The sequence below is a fragment of the Vicia villosa genome, linkage group LG3, assembly GCF_029867415.1.
Source record: "Vicia villosa cultivar HV-30 ecotype Madison, WI linkage group LG3, Vvil1.0, whole genome shotgun sequence".
NCBI lineage: Eukaryota > Viridiplantae > Streptophyta > Magnoliopsida > Fabales > Fabaceae > Vicia > Vicia villosa.
In genome coordinates, this window is record NC_081182.1 from 68,125,098 (window position 1) to 68,143,086 (window position 17,989).

General features: G+C 36.0%; 1 protein-coding gene across 2 annotated transcripts; it reads right to left on the reverse strand.

The window, feature by feature from the left end:
• Nucleotides 1-10,752: 10,752 nt before the first annotated feature.
• Nucleotides 10,753-17,325, reverse strand: LOC131661776 (arginine-specific demethylase JMJ20-like). 2 transcript variants are annotated; one of them, XM_058931400.1, is made up of 9 exons: nt 16,975-17,111; nt 16,575-16,747; nt 16,276-16,438; nt 16,039-16,156; nt 15,638-15,707; nt 15,464-15,544; nt 12,985-13,041; nt 12,769-12,880; nt 10,753-12,412 (listed from the first exon to the last, which is right to left on the reverse strand). In XM_058931400.1, the coding sequence occupies exons 2-9, from the start codon at nt 16,704-16,706 to the stop codon at nt 11,937-11,939; spliced, it is 1,209 nt and encodes a 402-aa protein (XP_058787383.1). In that variant the 5' UTR covers nt 16,707-16,747; nt 16,975-17,111; the 3' UTR covers nt 10,753-11,936. The 2 variants fall into 2 exon arrangements, with proteins under 2 accessions (XP_058787383.1, XP_058787382.1); XM_058931399.1 differs by having other exon boundaries at nt 10,761-12,412; nt 16,575-16,754; nt 16,975-17,325.
• Nucleotides 17,326-17,989: the final 664 nt, after the last annotated feature.

Consider the following 17,989-nt stretch of genomic DNA (forward strand, 5'->3'; position numbering starts at 1 on the left):
AGTTCCTTTCAGCATCATGTGAGAAGTAGTGGAGATCATGCGTGGGAAGTTGAGAAAATATAGGAAGACTTGGAATTGCCCACTAAATTAATGGAGAAAGTGGCGGGGTCCACGTACTTTTGGAGACGGGCGTCTCTTAGTGGGCTTGGAGCTTGGGGACGTGGCAGTGGACTGGAGACGGGCGTCTCCTTCATGTGATGTGGCCTATGAACGTGGGTGAGCTTGGGAGACGGACGTCTCCTTTGATGACGTGGCCCTAGAACTTTGGAGACGGGCGTCTCCCTGCAATTGGGCCCTTAGACGGGCGTCTCAGCTTCGTGGGTTGGGCTTCCACACTTGATCCATCGTATTTTCACCCTTCACATTTGATTAATTCCATTTGCACCTCCACTTCACTACAGTACCTCTTTTCCATCTTTTAGGCACAAATAGTAGTGATTTTAGCTCAATTTCTTTCCTTTTCACAAATAGTCTCAATATGAGCGTAAAACCTGAAACAATAGAAATACCAGCATAAAACCAACATAAAACAACATAATTAAGATAAAATAAGGAAATAATTGATATAAATCGAGCCAAATAAACGATACATTTTCGTGTTATCAAATATCCCCACACTTAAACCATTGCTTGTCCTCAAGCAATCAACCACACGGTAAAAGAAATAATTAAGCTCGATTCGAAACAAGGGCATGACACGGCTCCTAATCATATTTGTGTTAGGCAAATGTTACATCGATAGGAAATAGATATCAACACCAAGGATACCGTAACGACACAATGTTCAAAAACTCCCTCCTTATACAAACCAATTCGAATTATGCCATTATAACTCAACCTGTATCTCTCGTTTTTCCTTTCACTCTTTTCATTCAAGCGCAATCACATTAAGCCCGTTATCCGTACACGCACATAGTAGGGAAATCGGTTAGCGACTATGATCCTTTTCTTTTATTTAGCACGGGGTTCTGGTTTTTTTAAATGGCGAAGCCCCATCTTTCCCAACTGCGGTTGCGGGGGATCGGACCGTAGTCCACCCTACCAAGCCCAGTACCAGTGACCTCTAGGCCAACCAACAGTAGGTGCTAATTATTAAATCTTTATTGGCTTAACAACCGTTGGGCTAAATGACCGGGTGAGGGTCACCTAACTTAGAAGGCTATTCTTCAATTAAATCATTTAAAAACAGGATCATTCACTTATATTCATCGACTCCCTACGTAGTTTGTGCTTAAGATGGTGCCGACTGCTAATATAAACTACTTAAGAGCTACTTTGAAAACTTGAGCCTAAGGTCTCGACATAATGGGGATCCAAATTGATATTACATAATTAGGGGGTTTAGGGTGTCAGGACGGTATCGATGTTGTTGAAACATCTCCAAGTCTTTCTAACAATGCCTAAAGTGTGACAACCTCTATACTTTCAGAGTGTGTATGCCATGCGTCAAAATTCAAATTTTTAGTTGGAGGTTAAAATTTTCAAATTTTGGGGAAATTCGATAGCAACTGAAAATCACATATAAAGACTCGACAACACAACTAGAAGACAATAAATAAAGTAATAAATGAAAGCGGTAAAGCTTCTCCCCCACACTTAAACCAAACATTGTCCTCAATGTTTCGATCTAAGGTGGAGAAGAAAAGACAGAACCTATATGGATGCTACCGGCGTTCCATCACGACCAAATCCACTCCGCGTCCGGAGGAAATACCTTCTCCTATCATACTCATCAATTGTGTCACCACCAGCAGCAACACTCGTAGGAATGCGCGTGGAGACCTGCTCATCTTTGAGACGATCGTCTATAGATTTTTCGCCTAGATATGGTTGAGACATGACAAGCGATCCATACTTTTATTTTCTGCAAATTCAAACAATAAAAGAAAAACATTAAACTGAAAACTCGTGGGTTGCCTCCCACGCAGCGCTTTGTTTAACGTCGATAGCTCGACGGCTTAAGAGTGCAAGCACTCAAGGTGGTTCTCTCGAGAATGACTCCTCGGTTGAACTTTTAGCAAACCTCGTTTTCCATGGCCACTTATCAAGCCATCTCACATATCCCTCACCTTTTCTTTTCTTTCTTCTGTGGGGTGGTTCATTCTTTTGAAATCGTGGTGGCGGTTCTGGATCGATCCTAAGTATCAGCTTTTCAAGTTCGGGCTTAGTGATATTATCCACCACCTCAAAGATTAACCTTACCCTCTTATCACTAACGATATTCTTAGTTTCATGGTCGTCTAAATTTCTCTTTTTATGCAAGGCTTCAAATAAGGGTGCATTAGTGTGGATATTTTCCAATACCTTCACATACATTATGGATTTGGAATAACAATAGGTTTGCGGGAAAGAAATCGGTGGGGTATAAGGATGAGGAATAACAATGGGTGTTTCCCTCTCTACCTCTTCTACATCCTCCCCTTCAGATGGATTTGGTGGATTTTTCTCAATATCCACTCTTTTCTCACTAGAAATCTCTTCAACCACATTATCACTCTCCTCAATCTCATAATCACATTCCTCAATCTCATTATCACTCTCCTCAGGCATTTCAATTTGTTCTTCACTAATGGTTGTGCCAATATACTCCTCAAGTAAGTCTCCTAGTGGCTTTTGTTCAAGTTGGGCGATTTGAGTATCTAACGCCATGTTGTGAGTTGCGAGGGATTCAACCATAATGGTCAGTTGCCTAAGGGTTTCATTGTTTTGAATACTTTGTTTGATAAACTCTTGGTTTTGGACGGTTTGTGTCTCTACAAAGTGCTCCATCATGGCTTCTAATCTAGAGTGAGTTAGCATCTCGTCGGAATCCTCCATTGATGTTTCGAAGTTAAAATAAAAGGATTCTTGAGGTTCTTCAAAGGGAGTTAGCGTTGCATTTTGCGTTTCCTCAAAGTGATTCGTCATCATAGATTCTAGCCTAGAGAGAGTTTGTGCTTCAATGAATTCCTCCATTAAGATTTCGAGGTTGGATTTATGATAATCTTGCGACTCCTCAAATTGTGGGGCGTGGTGATCGTAGAGGAAATTTAGTTGATGATAAGTTTGTGTTGCATTGAAATCCTCTATTAATGCTTCAGGGTTCGAATTATAGGATTCTTGTGGTTCCTCGAAATATTGGGCGTGGTGATCGTAGAGGAAATTCGGTTGAGGATAGGTCTGGTTGGAATTATAAAATTCTTGTGTCTCCTCAAAATGTTGGGATTGGTGATTGTAGAGGGAATTCGGTTGAGGATAAGCTAGTGTCGAGTTGTAATCCCCAATTAATGTTTCGAGGTTTGGATTGTAGGTTTCTTGTGGTTCCTCGAAATGTTGAGATTGGGAGTTGTAGAGGTAATTTGGGTGAGAATGAATTGGTGACGCATTGAAATTTTCCAACAGTATTTCGAGGTCGGATTTATGGGATTCTTGGTATCCCTCGAAATATTGTTGTTGGGAGTTGTAGAAAAAATTTGGGTGATACATTGTAACTAATTAAAAAAATGCCTTAGTCTCTACGGTGTAACAATGAGTTACGATATCGACTTGAATAGTCCCCGGCAACGGCGCCAAAAACTTGATCGCGACTTTGCGTGTCTATTAGTCGGGATAACTGCAAGTGCACAGTCGTGTCGTGTAGTTTTAAAAGATATCGAATCCACAGGGACTATAAATCGACCTACCGTTATCTAAAGTTACTATGTAAAGCTAAGGCTAATGATATTTGGGTTTTTTATAAATGGGGAAACTAAAATCCTAAATCTAGATAAAATATAATAACAAATGGATATCAGTATGTATTTCATCTAACTTAGGTGATCCGAAGGTCCATTGGCTATGGTGTTAATTTGATTAAAGATCTTTATTAATTCTATTGATTAAAAGTCCTCCTCTCAAACTGTCGCTCTGTTGATTTAGACTACTATCCTAACTCGTAATGTACGCTTTCGCCATCCCATTAGATTTAGAAAAGCTTTTTGAAAACAATATAGTTAATAAAATGCTTGTTTTATAAAGTCGTTATCTATTTAAATCTCCTAATCTCAAACTCTCGCTCTGTTGACTCGGAACATGCTAATATCCCTAACGTACGCTTTCGCCATCCCGCGCGGGTATAAAAACACTTTTTGAAAATAAATAAGTTCTAATTAGTTCTAATACGCTTTCGCCATCCTTAAAACTAATGTCCTATGTCTACTATCCAGTTAAAGATCTCAAACTTTCGCTCTATTGATTTTAACCTTTGACCGTCTTAACCCCTCAAACTTTCGCTCTATTGGTTTTAAGACTTACTAATTAAATTAGACATACAAACCAAAAACAAGTGATAATTAATAAAACATAATTAAGCCAATTTAATTCGGATCCCTACGGTTAAATTACTTTACATACCGACATCTAAATAAATTAGCCAGACATACTTAAAGAAACAAACATGAAATTATAATTATTAAACATGGAATTATAATTATTAAACATGAAATTATAATTACTAACCATATTATAATGATAATGATAATGATAAAACAATATTATAAGAACATAAAACTAAAATAATTGCAAATAAATAAACCTGGAAGTAAAGCAGACAAAACGAACTTGAATTAAATTGCGAACAAAACAAATCTTGAAACTTGAATGAAGCTTTGAAATAATGTCGGCAAGATTGTGATCCAAGAGTACATAAATTGTAGGCCTAAAACTAATGGTGTGGTAGTTCCTCAATGTGAGAAACTACCACTTTTACAAAGTGATAATTTATGCCTAAAACTATGAACAGCGCTTCCGCGCCTAAAACTTGGATACTCTCAAATGAATGCTCAACCTCTATTTATAGGGAATGGAAATGGAAGTTCCTTTCAGCATCATGTGAGAAGTAGTGGAGATCATGCGTGGGAAGTTGAGAAAATATAGGAAGACTTGGAATTGCCCACTAAATTAATGGAGAAAGTGGCGGGGTCCACGTACTTTTGGAGACGGGCGTCTCTTAGTGGACTTGGAGCTTGGGGACGTGGCACTGGACTGGAGACGGGCGTCTCCTTCATGTGATGTGGCCTATGAACGTGGGTGAGCTTGGGAGACGGACGTCTCCTTTGATGACGTGGCCCTAGAACTTTGGAGACGGGCGTCTCCCTGCAATTGGGCCCTTAGACGGGCGTCTCAGCTTCGTGGGTTGGGCTTCCACACTTGATCCATCGTATTTTCACCCTTCACATTTGATTAATTCCATTTGCACCTCCACTTCACTACAGTACCTCTTTTCCATCTTTTAGGCACAAATAGTAGTGATTTTAGCTCAATTTCTTTCCTTTTCACAAATAGTCTCAATATGAGCGTAAAACCTGAAACAATAGAAATACCAGCATAAAACCAACATAAAACAACATAATTAAGATAAAATAAGGAAATAATTGATATAAATCGAGCCAAATAAACGATACATTTTCGTGTTATCACTGGTCACACTTTTATATAAAAGCATGGACATCTTTGAAGAGACTAGGCCAATAAAGGCCAACTTGCAAGATCTTTGACACAATTTTGTCGGTACTAGCATGTCCTCTATAGGAGGAAGCATGACAATGAGCCATAACACTCTCAATTTCCTCTTCTAGGACACAACTCCAGAAAACTCTATTGGTGCCTCTCTTAAAAAGTAGAGGCTCGCTCAATAGTAGTGCTTAAGATTAAAATAGAATTTATTTTTATGCTAGTAGCTCATACCCGAAGATAAGAATTTGACGACAAGGTAGTTAACATAGTCAACATGCCAAGGCATTTTTTTTTGAACCAACACAAATAGCTTGTCATCCGGGAAAGAGTCATCAAGAGGTAAATCTTCCATTTTTTGTTCAATCAAGATGGACAAATGACCAACAACCATATTCTTTGTCCTTTTCTTATCTCTTATCTCAATATCAAATTCTTGAAGCAGTAAATCCCATATGATAGGTTTAGCATCTTTTTTACTTAGGAGACATCTAATGGATGCATGGTATGCATAGACAATTATCTTGGAACCCACTAGGTAGGGACAAAATTTGTCGATAACAAAGACCACAACCAACACTTCTTTCTTTGTGATCTCATAATTAATACGCGCCTCGTCTAGAGTCCTACTAGCATAGTAAATGACATGCATCTTCCTATCTTTTTCTGACGCAACACTGCGCCTACTGCATAGTCGCTAGCGTCACATATGATCTCACATGGAGCACTCTAATCAAGAGGCTAAATTATGGCAGCAAAGATCAGTGCCCTTTTTAGGGTTCGAAAGGATTCAAGGCATTCATTATTGAATTCAAATTCAACATCTTTCATCAACAGCCCAGTCAGGGGCTTAGGAATTCTAGAGAAGTCCTTGATGAGCTGACGGTAATAGCCGGCATACCCATGGAAATTCCTTGCTTCCATCATGGTGATGGGAGGAGTCAACTTCTATATCAGTTCAATTTTTTCCTGGTCAATATCAATTACTCTTGAAAACACTAAGTCTCTGATGGCTATGCCATCCTTCACCATGAAGTGACATTTTTCCCAATTTAGCACTAGGTTGGACTTAACACACCTATCTAAGACTTTTTCTAAATTTATCAAACAATCACTAAAATTGGATCCATAAATTGAGAAGACATCCATGAATACTTCCATAATATCTTCTAGTAAATGAGAGTAAATAGACATCATATAGGGCTGAAAAGTGGCAGGTGCATTGCATAGCCCAAAGCACATTCACTGGTAGGCAAATGTACCATAAGGGCAAGTAAATTTTGTTTTCTCTTGATCGCCAAGGTGAACATGGATTTGGAAAAAACCCGAGTAGCCATCTAGGTAGCAAAAATAAGAGTGTTTGGTTAGGCGCTCAAGCATTTGGTCATTAAATGGGAGTGGAAAATGGTCTTTCCTAGTAGCTTTGTTAAGCTTCCTTTAGTAAATACACATTCTTCATCTCATAATTTTCCTAGTAGTTGCTTGCTCTCCTTGCTCATTCTTAATCACTATTACCCCATTTCTTAGGTACCACGTGAACAGGGCTAGCCCACCTACTATCGGAGATAGGATAAATTACCTCAGCCTCTAGGAGATTCAACCCCTCCCTTTTAACCACTTCTTTCATGTTGAGATTTAATCTCCTATGATGTTCTCTATAGGGCTTATTAACGTCCTCTAACAAAATCTTATGCATATCAATATATGGGCTAATCCATTTCTCATCGTCAATGGTGTATCCTATGGCTTTTGGGTACTTTTTAAAAACAATTAGTAATTGCGCAGTTTTGGACTCTCCTAAACTCGCATTTACTATTAAAGGCTTGTTCGACCCGTCATCTAGAAATTCATACCTAAGGGTCTAGAATAACTATTTCAATTCTATTTGTGGTTCTTGTTGCTTGGATTTATTGCTTTCTGTCATGAGAACTTCAAAGCGTTGATCAGAGGAAATGGGACTTTTGTCTAATACTTCCTCATAAATTTTCACTTGGGTGATTTTATTATTTTTATTTCCATAGAGCAAACATACTTCCAATTCATCGATCGAAAGGTGCTTAGATGCAATTTCTTTGACACAATTGTCAATAATATCGACCAAATTTCAAGAATCTCTTACCGACCCTGTGCCTGTGCAACATGAGCCACAGCACAGGGCCTCACATTGCTAGGGGCCTCTAAATATTTATACATGTTGAATAAAATATACTACATGATGTGTGCAAATGGTATTTATGTTTAGTGCAAATTGTCTCCCCCACTACTAAGCGTGTAAGCCACTTATTTTTATTAACTTAATGTAGTATAATCTTATACCTTTTTTTTTATTATTAATTTAGCACTTAAATGTATCACCTTCTAATAAAATTTATATGTATTTTTTAAAGAAATATTTAATATTTTATAGTAAAAAAGGTAAACACTCCGCTACCCTTGAATTTAGTTAGGTACCGGTACCCTCAACCAATCAAATACTATGAATCATTGATATGTCAAATTTTTATTTTATTTTACTTTAAATTAAATTAAAATTTTAATATAATTTATACTAAAGGTACCGGTACCCAACTTAACGTCATTAATACTAAAGAATTTATCTTAAAAAATATATATTAGTAGATCAAAAAATTAAAATTTACCATGTAAAGTGTAATCAATTGGTTTCATACTCGTATGACTTAGTAGCAATTCTAAAAAATAGAGAAAATTCAGAAAAGGTAAAAAGTTATAGTTACATTTGTCAAAATATTTTTAAATAATTTTCTAAATTTTTATGCTATTAATAATTTAAATATTTTTTTATACTTTAATTTATTATGGACCCTATTGTTAAAATAGAACAGGGCCACTAAACAGTTTGGGTCGGCCCTGCCAACAAGAACTCAACTTTTTCTTCCCCTACCTCAAAAGTCAATTTTCCTCTTTTAACATCAACATGGGATACTTAACAGTTCTATCAACAAGCTGCCATGATATATCATTGGGTCTTATTTCACCCATATATAGCTTTTTGCAATCTGAGAGAAGCACAAGGCTAACACACGCTCCTAAGTTATAAAGTGCCCTTTCAAAATTCATGTTGCATGGGAATCAAAAAATCCCTGGATCTTTAAGCTTAATAGGAAGCATGTTTTGGATCACTGTCTACTATCACCAATCATGGATATGGTTTCATTTCCTTCTAATATTCTTTTGTTAGCCAAAATATCTTTTAGAAAATTGGCGTATGTGGGTATTTGGGTCAAAGATTCGTTAAAAGGCTCATCGAGATGGATCTTCTCAAAAGTTCTAAAAAACTTTTTAAATTGCGTTTCTACCTTATCCTTCGCAAACTTCTGCGGAAAAGTGATAGGTGTCTTGTAAGGAGGAGGGGCAACATATGGTGCTTCCCCATCTACCTTCTCGACTACCTCCTTTTTAAGTGGTGCCCATGTTTCTTCCTTAATTCCAACATTTTACTCACCATTACTATTCTCTACTTCCCTAGAATTCTCAATTTCTTTCTCTCTTCCGACTACTATAGTGTTCACATATTCCTTAGGATCAAGTCCTAGATGGGTACATGCCAATTGGGAGATTCGAGTCTCCAAAGCTTTGCTTTGAATGGCGAGGGACTCAATCATAAACATTAGCTGCTTAAGGGCTTCACTAACACAAATATTTTTCTCTATAAGGTCTTTGTTTTGGCGTAATTGTGTCGTAACAAAGTTCTCCATTAACATCTCAAGGTTGTAATCCCCAAAGGTAGTAATTTTACCGTATTGGGGACTATGCGGTCCCACGGCGTGCTGGGAGTAGTTAATGTAAAGAAAGTTTGAGTGATTTCCCCATTTAGGATTATAGGTTTCAGAGTACGGGTTACTAAGTCGCTATTTATGTAATTTCATGTATCTTGAATAGATCCCTCGGTGAGAATCATTCTAAAAAACGGGATTTTTTTGCGAAAAATAAAACAACAGAAATAATAAAAGTGTTTTAGTTTAGATGGTGTTGGAATAAAATTTTGATATCCAAACTATCTCCCCAACAAAGACACCAACAACTTGACGTGTGAAAACTACAAGTGCACGGTTGTTTCATGTAGTAAAAAGATTGAACCCATAGAAAGATGTATGATTATCGAATTGCAATTCTAACTTTGTTTATCTAAAGCGATCGCTAAAAGTGTTTGTTTGGTGTAGATTGAAATTATCAAATAATAAAGATAGGACATGAGGTTTGTGATTGTTTATCTAGACTCACCTCCAACGATCATCCAAATTCGATTACGAGAATGTTTAAGAGTTTTTATCAAAAAATAGTTAAAAGTGTGTGTCATCGATTTTCGTGGCGTGCGCAATCTTGACCATACTGTAGTATATGATATTTGCTTCGTGCCATATGTCGATTACCATCAAACACAATCCTTGGATGTGATAGCCTTATACTTTGACCACCTGGCTTGTGGGTCACGGCCGATGTGTCCACATTTACTTGAGCAAGTCACGTGATAGTTCGAGTATATGCATGGTATTCCTAGAACCCCTATTGTCTTTACTCCTCCCACTGTCACCCGCAGAGATGTTGATGTTATATTTAAATTTTTTTATGATCATCTGGTCCCTGCAAATGTATGTCGTGTTCTAGCTCCTCAGCCACTGAGTGCGATATACAGTTACATCCATTGATTTTATATAGTGTCAAATCCTTACATGACATCGAATGCAAAGGAACAACTACCTAGGCCAGCTCATCAAAATGTATTAGAATATGAGCAAACTAGGGTGAACCTTGTTGTTGATGTGTTGTCAATGTGTCAGCGTATTGTGGCAATTGGGAGAGCGGACATAGAGAAAGGACTGTTTCAAAAAGGTACTCTTGGGATGGACACTATAAAGATCATGATAGTTGAGACACAACATGTCTTGCAACACAGGAGACAGAGGCGGAACCGAGGTGTCAGATATACCCATTAGTTGAATTTTTCTTTGTATTTTTTATATTATAATTTGTATTTTATAAACAATAATATTTGATTTTAAATAACAAATTACGTATGGTAGTATCCATCATTTTGACTTAATATATAGTATGTTAATCGTCTGACAAATTTTATAACTTAAATTAGTTACATTTATGTTTACTTTGTATATAATGTTTAATAAAAAATGTCAAAATTAAAAAAAAAAAATTACTCCCTCCATTTCATAATAGGTGTCCTCTTTCCAATTTTTATTTGTCTCGAATTATTTGTCCATTTAGAATATCAATGTAATATTTATTATTTCTTTCCACTAACTTACCCTTATTTATTGTATTTTAGTTCATTTAAGTACTCCACTATCTATTATTAATAAGGTTATTTTAGTAAATGAGACTCATTTTATCATTGAAATCAACATAATTAATCATTTTCTTAAAAAGTGTGAAAATCTCAAAAATGACACCTATTGTGAGACGGAGGGAGTACCAAATGACTTAGTGTGGCCTGGTCCAAAAATTGTTTTCCAGACTCATTCTTAAATTAATCCAAAGATTAATCCTTAGATTAGTTTTTGAGAGAATGGAGTGTCTAAAATCATTTTTTTTTGTTAAATAGATCTGTCAGAATTCCAATCTTCGGACACGGGGAGAGCATTTTTAGATTTCATAAGGGGAGCCATAGGGTTGGATAACCATGGTGTAAATTAAGATGAAAATGGAAAGGCTATCACATAATTGGGTTTATAAAGTGAGAGAGGAAATTTTCTTTTGAGATGTAACAAATTGTAAGAACAACAAGCAAAAGCTCCCTTTGAATACTTTTTTCGTTGAAAAACACTACCAATGTAGTCTTGAAGTAATATGTGGCCCTCCCTTATCTAAAAAATAGTTTAATGAAGTTTGTCGAATATTTGAGATACAGAATTATGTTGATACATTACATAACAACATAAAATAACAAGTTATCCAACCAATCCGCAACCAACTGGTGAAGTCTTGGGATAAGAAACTCAGTGGACCAGCTTCAGCCATTCACATAACTACCATTCAGACCCAGTTGTTGCAAAAGGAGAATTGACCATGACTGTCACCAAACCCCTCTCACTAGTTCACTTCAAGTTGATATATGCTATTGCTCTTGAAAAAATTTGGTCAGACAAAAGTATAACTCAATTTGTAGGCACAGAACATATGCAAAATTGAAAGGTCGAAATCAAGAGGTATTGGTTTCTTAACAGCTGGATGAACCAGAAGAATCAAGAAACTCATTATCATGGAGATATGTTATTAAAAGTTATCTTGAGCAAAGAATGCAGCATAACAAGGAGAGGTTGATTAAAGACAGTGTGACGAAGAAGGCTTACTTAGACAAAGGCAAGTGCCAAATGGGAGGTAAATTCTTTGAGAAGATCACATGTAAGAGTTGAAAATTGTGATTGCAGTAACTGGTCCCAACTTCAAGTGCAATCGAAATCAGTTGTGAAACATGAATTTCAATAGGGCAATCAAGTAACACGCTGTACAGATGACTCGATGTAAAAGTCCCCCAGTTTTGCAATGGCGTTGTCTATAAATTTGATGAGGTCTTCAGGTGCATAAACCTTAGAAGAAGTGTATGCTTTCAAAATACCGATTTCCATCAAATCAACCATGGAAGCACCCACAAAATCAGAGAACAAATCAGATTGCCCGTGTATCATTAAATATGTTTTTCCCACCTGCATGCAGAATTTGGAAAACCTAGGATCTTCAAATGTTTTTAACATATCTACAACCAAATCATGATTCCCTTCTAGACCACCACCATGTTTCATCTCTGATGCAATCTTCCTAATAGACCCAACATTCATGGATACATGCTGAGCTACTCTTGATGAGTTCCCATTTGTACTGCCATCTCTTCTATTTATGTAGCAAAGCAATACCAAGTTGGCCAAGGTGAAGTATGAAATGAAAGTAAGGAAGTCATAAAAATTCATCCCTGTTTTAAGAGTAAAGTCAGTGAAAAAATCATCAATCTTACATAGTATGATATTAAAATGTAGTTTCTATTAAACTTGCTACAGAACTTGTCTTTTATGGTTAGGTAAATTGCTCTAGCAAGTACTAATATTGAGAAAAATGTAGTTCAAGTGCACAAATTAGCAACAACAGTATTATAAAAATATAGCAGAACCCTCTCTTCATAGTTGATCATCACAAAATCTTTAAATAATGAATAAATGAATATAGGATGACCACTCACTATGTTATTATAGATTTAGATCTCTAGTTCAAGACATCCAAATTAGTTTGTCCCAACAACATACGAAAATGTCATAATACACGGTACTGCACCTGTGTTAGCAGCAAGATTGCGCTGGCAGAGACCTTCAAAATCATCACATATATCCTTGATGTCTTCTATGTATTCCTTGGCCTCATTGTAGTCCCTTAAAAGTAAATTCCACTGTCGTAGCATGAAAAGTCATGAGATAAACTTAGTTCAATTATATTTATCCTCTGAGTCTGATTGAAATGCAAATATATACTTGATCACATTGCTCAATTTACCACCCAAGAAAGGTTATACGCATTGAACCAATTGTGGTTTATAGATATTGTATCCTCCTGAAAAAAACAAAAGATATACAGTTAAAATGATCAAATCACATCAAATTTTCTCAACATAACAATTTGATTACAAAGCTGCTAGACAATTTGATGACAAAGCTGCTAGACAATTTGATGACAAAGCTGCTATAGACTCAAAACTTAACGCCCAATTTGTTGAAGCAAAATCCTTTTTAATGTTTTGAAGATGACAAACTCTTATGTAAATATGATTAAAATTATTATCTTATTTGTTATTTGATGTGTGCTCCTGAGTGGAAATGGAAATCATTAAGACAGTATGCATGAAGTATACCATCAAGCATGATGAGAGAATCAATGCTCCTCAATTTTAATATCAAGTCCACTACAAGAAAAGGAAAACATCGGCTTAAAATGAACACTAAGCATCACATGAAATGAAGAGATAAGACAAATCCTTTGTGAAAAGATATTTTCCCAAGGGCGAGGACTGAGGATAAAGATCCGAGGACGGACAATTACTTGGAGGCCAAGTACTAAAGTTGATTAGACTTAACATGATCATTTCAAGTTAAAATAAAAGAATGGATTTGACATGATCATTTCAAGTTAAAATAAATGAAGAAGAAATCATTTTATGTGAGGATAAAGATGAGAGGATGAATAACTTCTTGGGCACCAAGGAAAACAAGTGTCCTAAAGGTGACGGGATCATTCACTATTCACTTTAAGTTTATGCTTAAAATCAATAAATTAAATAGTAAAAGTAACTTTCGGGATCTCAATTTCCAAGAAGAAAGTTTTGATATCCTCATAACTGAGGACCACAAATATGCCTAACCCTGTTCCTTCCTTTTCATCTCCCCCGGCGTCTCCCAGACCTGACATCAATCTAGAGGCTATCCCGACCCCTAGTCCAGAAAACAACATGTTGGATGAACACCTTGATGAAATGCTACAGTCAGCCACTATGAGAGGGCAACACTACTATTATCCTCTATCTGGTGGTTTTGATCCTGACGATGAGCAGCAAGTTGCTCCTTCTCCTCAGCCTGACATCATTCCTTCCCATCATCCTCCAAGAAGCCCTATTAAGCATTTGGTTAACTCATTTTCCACAATGTCTCCCATTTGTGCATCATCGCCCAAAAGCAGCAAACATCCTTCTTTTGATGCTGCCCTGCATTCCTTCTTATCTCCATCACAGTTTGATTCGTCGTCCAAACATGAACCCAGGGCTGTCTACTCAAAGCTTCGTGAACCTGACAACTTCGAGTTCTTTGACTCATTTTTCGCAAATTCCTCTCTTAACAAAGGTGGTGAGGCCCCCATGAAGGAACTGGTGATTGAAAATTTAAGTAAAAACTGTTTCATATGGTGCAAAACGACCGATTAAAGCAGCGTTTGTTCATAAAACATTAGATTAGGCTTCCAAGATGAAGGGGGTTTTTGTTTAGCAGATGATCAATGACAACAATGTCCATTTCAAAGACTTTTTCGAAACTTCCAGCCCTAGGAATGATGGGTGGACACTCATATTGGGAATAATGTGACTTGTTTGTTGAAGATTTGTGGAGACTGAAATTTTGGCAGGAACAATTTGATTTTGGCTAAGAACATCACTTCTCTTTTGACCATAGAGTTGGTACCAGTTATGAGATTAGATGAGTGGACCATTGTTGCTTATTTCAAGAATTGTTTACTTTGTGAAAACATTTTCTATTTTCATTTTCTAAAAATTGTGTTAGTTTTACTAGTTAACAAAGAGATCATAGACTCTTGAAGTGAACAACAATGTGCATTTTTTTGGAAACATTGAAAATGCCATAAATATTACTTTCATTATTTTCACAAATGTATCATCCCTAGCTAGCATTTCACCATAATGATAACCTTCAGGAGTCTCAAATCTACTTATTAACAAATTAAAGTGAAAACAGAAAATGTTTTCACTAACTAAGTAAACAAGGCCTAAATTTGCTGTTGGAAATCCAAGTTAATCTATATTGGTTTCTATCCTAATTGTATTGTCATTCTTCCTATAACATATTGATCCAATCAATCAACTAGTTATTATCTTTTTACATATTCATAAAGAAGTAACCATTATATGCCAATGAACCTCCAACAAAAAACATTATATGTCAATGATACTAACTACAATCTCCTGGAAAGCATACACTTTTTCATTACTGGCTGCAGTGCTCATAACAAGTAGGAGCCAGTAGCATAATGTTAGCTTCCTTAAGAATATCTTATTTAACAAATGTAATAATTTAAATACTAGTTCCATTTGAAACACGACAAAAACACAAACAGCTTCTGCAGTTTGCACAATCAAAGAAGCTGGAATCGTTATTTTATTTGGTATGCAACAATATTCCTTCTAAAAAGGGGGCGTAGGACAGCCTTTCAAAGTAAGAACATAACGGCAATCAATATTGGAACCAGAACATACCAAATTATGAACTTGGTGATACCATCCGCTGGGAACAAATATGATTTCCCCTGCTTCTTGTGTGCATTCTAACCAGATAGCCTGCGTAAGTTACAAGTTCACACTGAAGGCTGAAGCAGAAAAATGATAAAGGACCCGATAGAGTTTATCAGAAGAAGGAAACTATAGATTTACCTTTTTAAAATTAGGATATTTTGAGTCAGAGACTTCATCAAAGATATTATATACACAGTTTTTCAAATTCCTGAATCAAAGCTTACAGATAATTAGATCATAAAAAAATAAAAACTATATACATCAAAGCACCTTCATCCTCATCCTTTACTTCCTAAGAAGAACACACCAAAAATAGTAGAGGCAGAACCAAAACAAAGAAAGAAAATGAGAGTTACAAGGGAATATAATCCATTAAAAATTTGGTCAAGGTGGACACCAGTAGTAATGAGTTCATACTCATAGATAATTTGAATAAAGAATATGTATTGATAATCTAATAGATTTGTTTTTGTACCACAATGCCCAACTTTTACTAAAATCAAAAATCATGAATTTCGATTAGGAAAATGTGTTCATGCCTGTCAAACAGAAGATGACACTGAGAAGGATCTAGGAAAAACCATCTCTTCTTTCCACAGACATTTGCTGACCAGCTATACGACCTGAAAACATCAGCATGTAGAGGAGTCCAAGATCCTGCCAGAAGAAGTGAAAGTAAGAAATTACTGTTGAATTGTTTATCTCTTCATACAGAAAAGTGCAGAATCATCTGAGATTCATGGCCATTTCAAGATTCCGTCCCACTAATATCACACCTTTAACTCCCATGTAAACAAAACGATAGTCAGAGCAACATATTTCCTTATTTTGTTGGTCTCTGTCAGAATATGTATTCATTCTGAAGTTATCGAGATACAAGTTGAGCCAATCATCACAAAAGAACATCGGAGTGATGTATGGTACGTAATCAGGATACTCCTGCAGTAGTTAGAAAAAGAAATTACTTAGTAAACCATCATCTAGGTTGAAGGGGCAAACTTCAAAGCAAATTATGAAAAGGTACTACAAATCTACAACAATCATCGATAACGCGATGAAAAGCCAAAAATGATACCTTCACAAAATGCCAATCCTTCAAATACGGAACAGATGCAGAGTCACTATTACTTACACCATTTTGATTACTGCACTGAACTACAGAACCCTCGTCTTTAAAGCAAAGTCCAACGAAATCGGATACCAACATCTCCTCCCTTTTTTGATCAGTAAAATCTCTGGTATCACAGTCTGCAACCTTTCCATTACCAAAATTTCAATCAGGTGATAACATCAATATTTCAAATTCTCAAACGAGTTAAAGGAATCTCAAATTGATTAATTCTGCAGCTCTAATTATGTTATTAGACCTTAAATATTGATTTAATGGAAATTAACTAACAAGTAGTAACAATTTTGATATCTCAGGCTCGAAACCCGCTAGATACAAATTGCTTATTAAAAAAAAAAATTGATACCTGAACTTTGGAGGAACCAAAATGAGTGGAGAAAAATTGGAGATTAGGTTTTCCATTAGGGCTAACCCAATCAGTGCAAGCCTTCCAATGATCGTCCATTAATCCAGTTAGCACCACTGGCTTGTTTTTCTCCATATATCTTTCAACAAATTCATTATAAGTTAGTTCTTTCCCATTCACCTTCTCTATTTCTCCTTTTATTTTGATGTTGATATCCATCGATACTATTTCCTCTCAAAAATTCACCATTCACAACCTTGCTCTTTCCAACGAGCTCTTCTGCTACTAAGAAGAAAGAAAGACGAGAAGATAGTTTCTCGAGTTTCAGCAAATATTGGGCCTCATTTGTTACTGGGCTTATCTCAAGAGTAAGTCCACTAAATGGAAGAAATTAACTTGCTACCCCCTTTTTTATACTTGTCACATTTTATGTTATTTTCAAAATGCCTCGACACTATTTATTCAAAAATTTTATCTTTTTCTAAAAAAAAAATTATTGTTGCCAAAATCATCAAAAAGTAAATTTCCGAGAATTTAACTTGTCACCCCCCATTTTATATCTGCCACCCCCTCAAATAGGGCGTTTTTACCAAATTATCCCCGTAAAATACTGGTTTTTTTGAAATTTCCGGTACCGTACCGGAAATTTCATATAAATACCAAAAATTTTGTTGATTTTACCAATTTTACCGTGCCTGATGCTACATACCGAAAAATTAAAATTTCTGATACCGGATTTTTCAAATTTACGGTATATGGAGAAGTACTGGAAATTTGAAATTTCCGGTACATGAAAGTGAATCACCACCACATATTAAGAGTGCTATGACAAATCCTTTAAACATTTGTCATTAGTCGTTAATAACTTCTCCAACTTTATGAGACATATTTCTCAACACTTTCTCAATGATTTGTAGTTATGTTAAGTCATAAAAAACACAAATGATTTAAACTTATGCAATTTAAAAATTGTATAATGATAACATGTAAAATGTAGTATTTTATTAGCTCGATT

Excerpts from the sequence above, each read along its gene's own strand:
- LOC131661776 (XM_058931399.1), bottom strand. The coding sequence starts at position 17,193 with ATGGATATCAACATCAAAATAAAAGGAGAAATAGAGAAGGTGAATGGG. Across the intron at positions 16,755-16,974 it reads TTGGTTCCTCCAAAGTTCAG|GTTGCAGACTGTGATACCAG; the intron begins GTATCAATTTTT and ends GGTAATGGAAAG. Across the intron at positions 12,881-12,984 it reads CGTATAACCTTTCTTGGGTG|TGGAATTTACTTTTAAGGGA; the intron begins GTAAATTGAGCA and ends ATGCTACGACAG.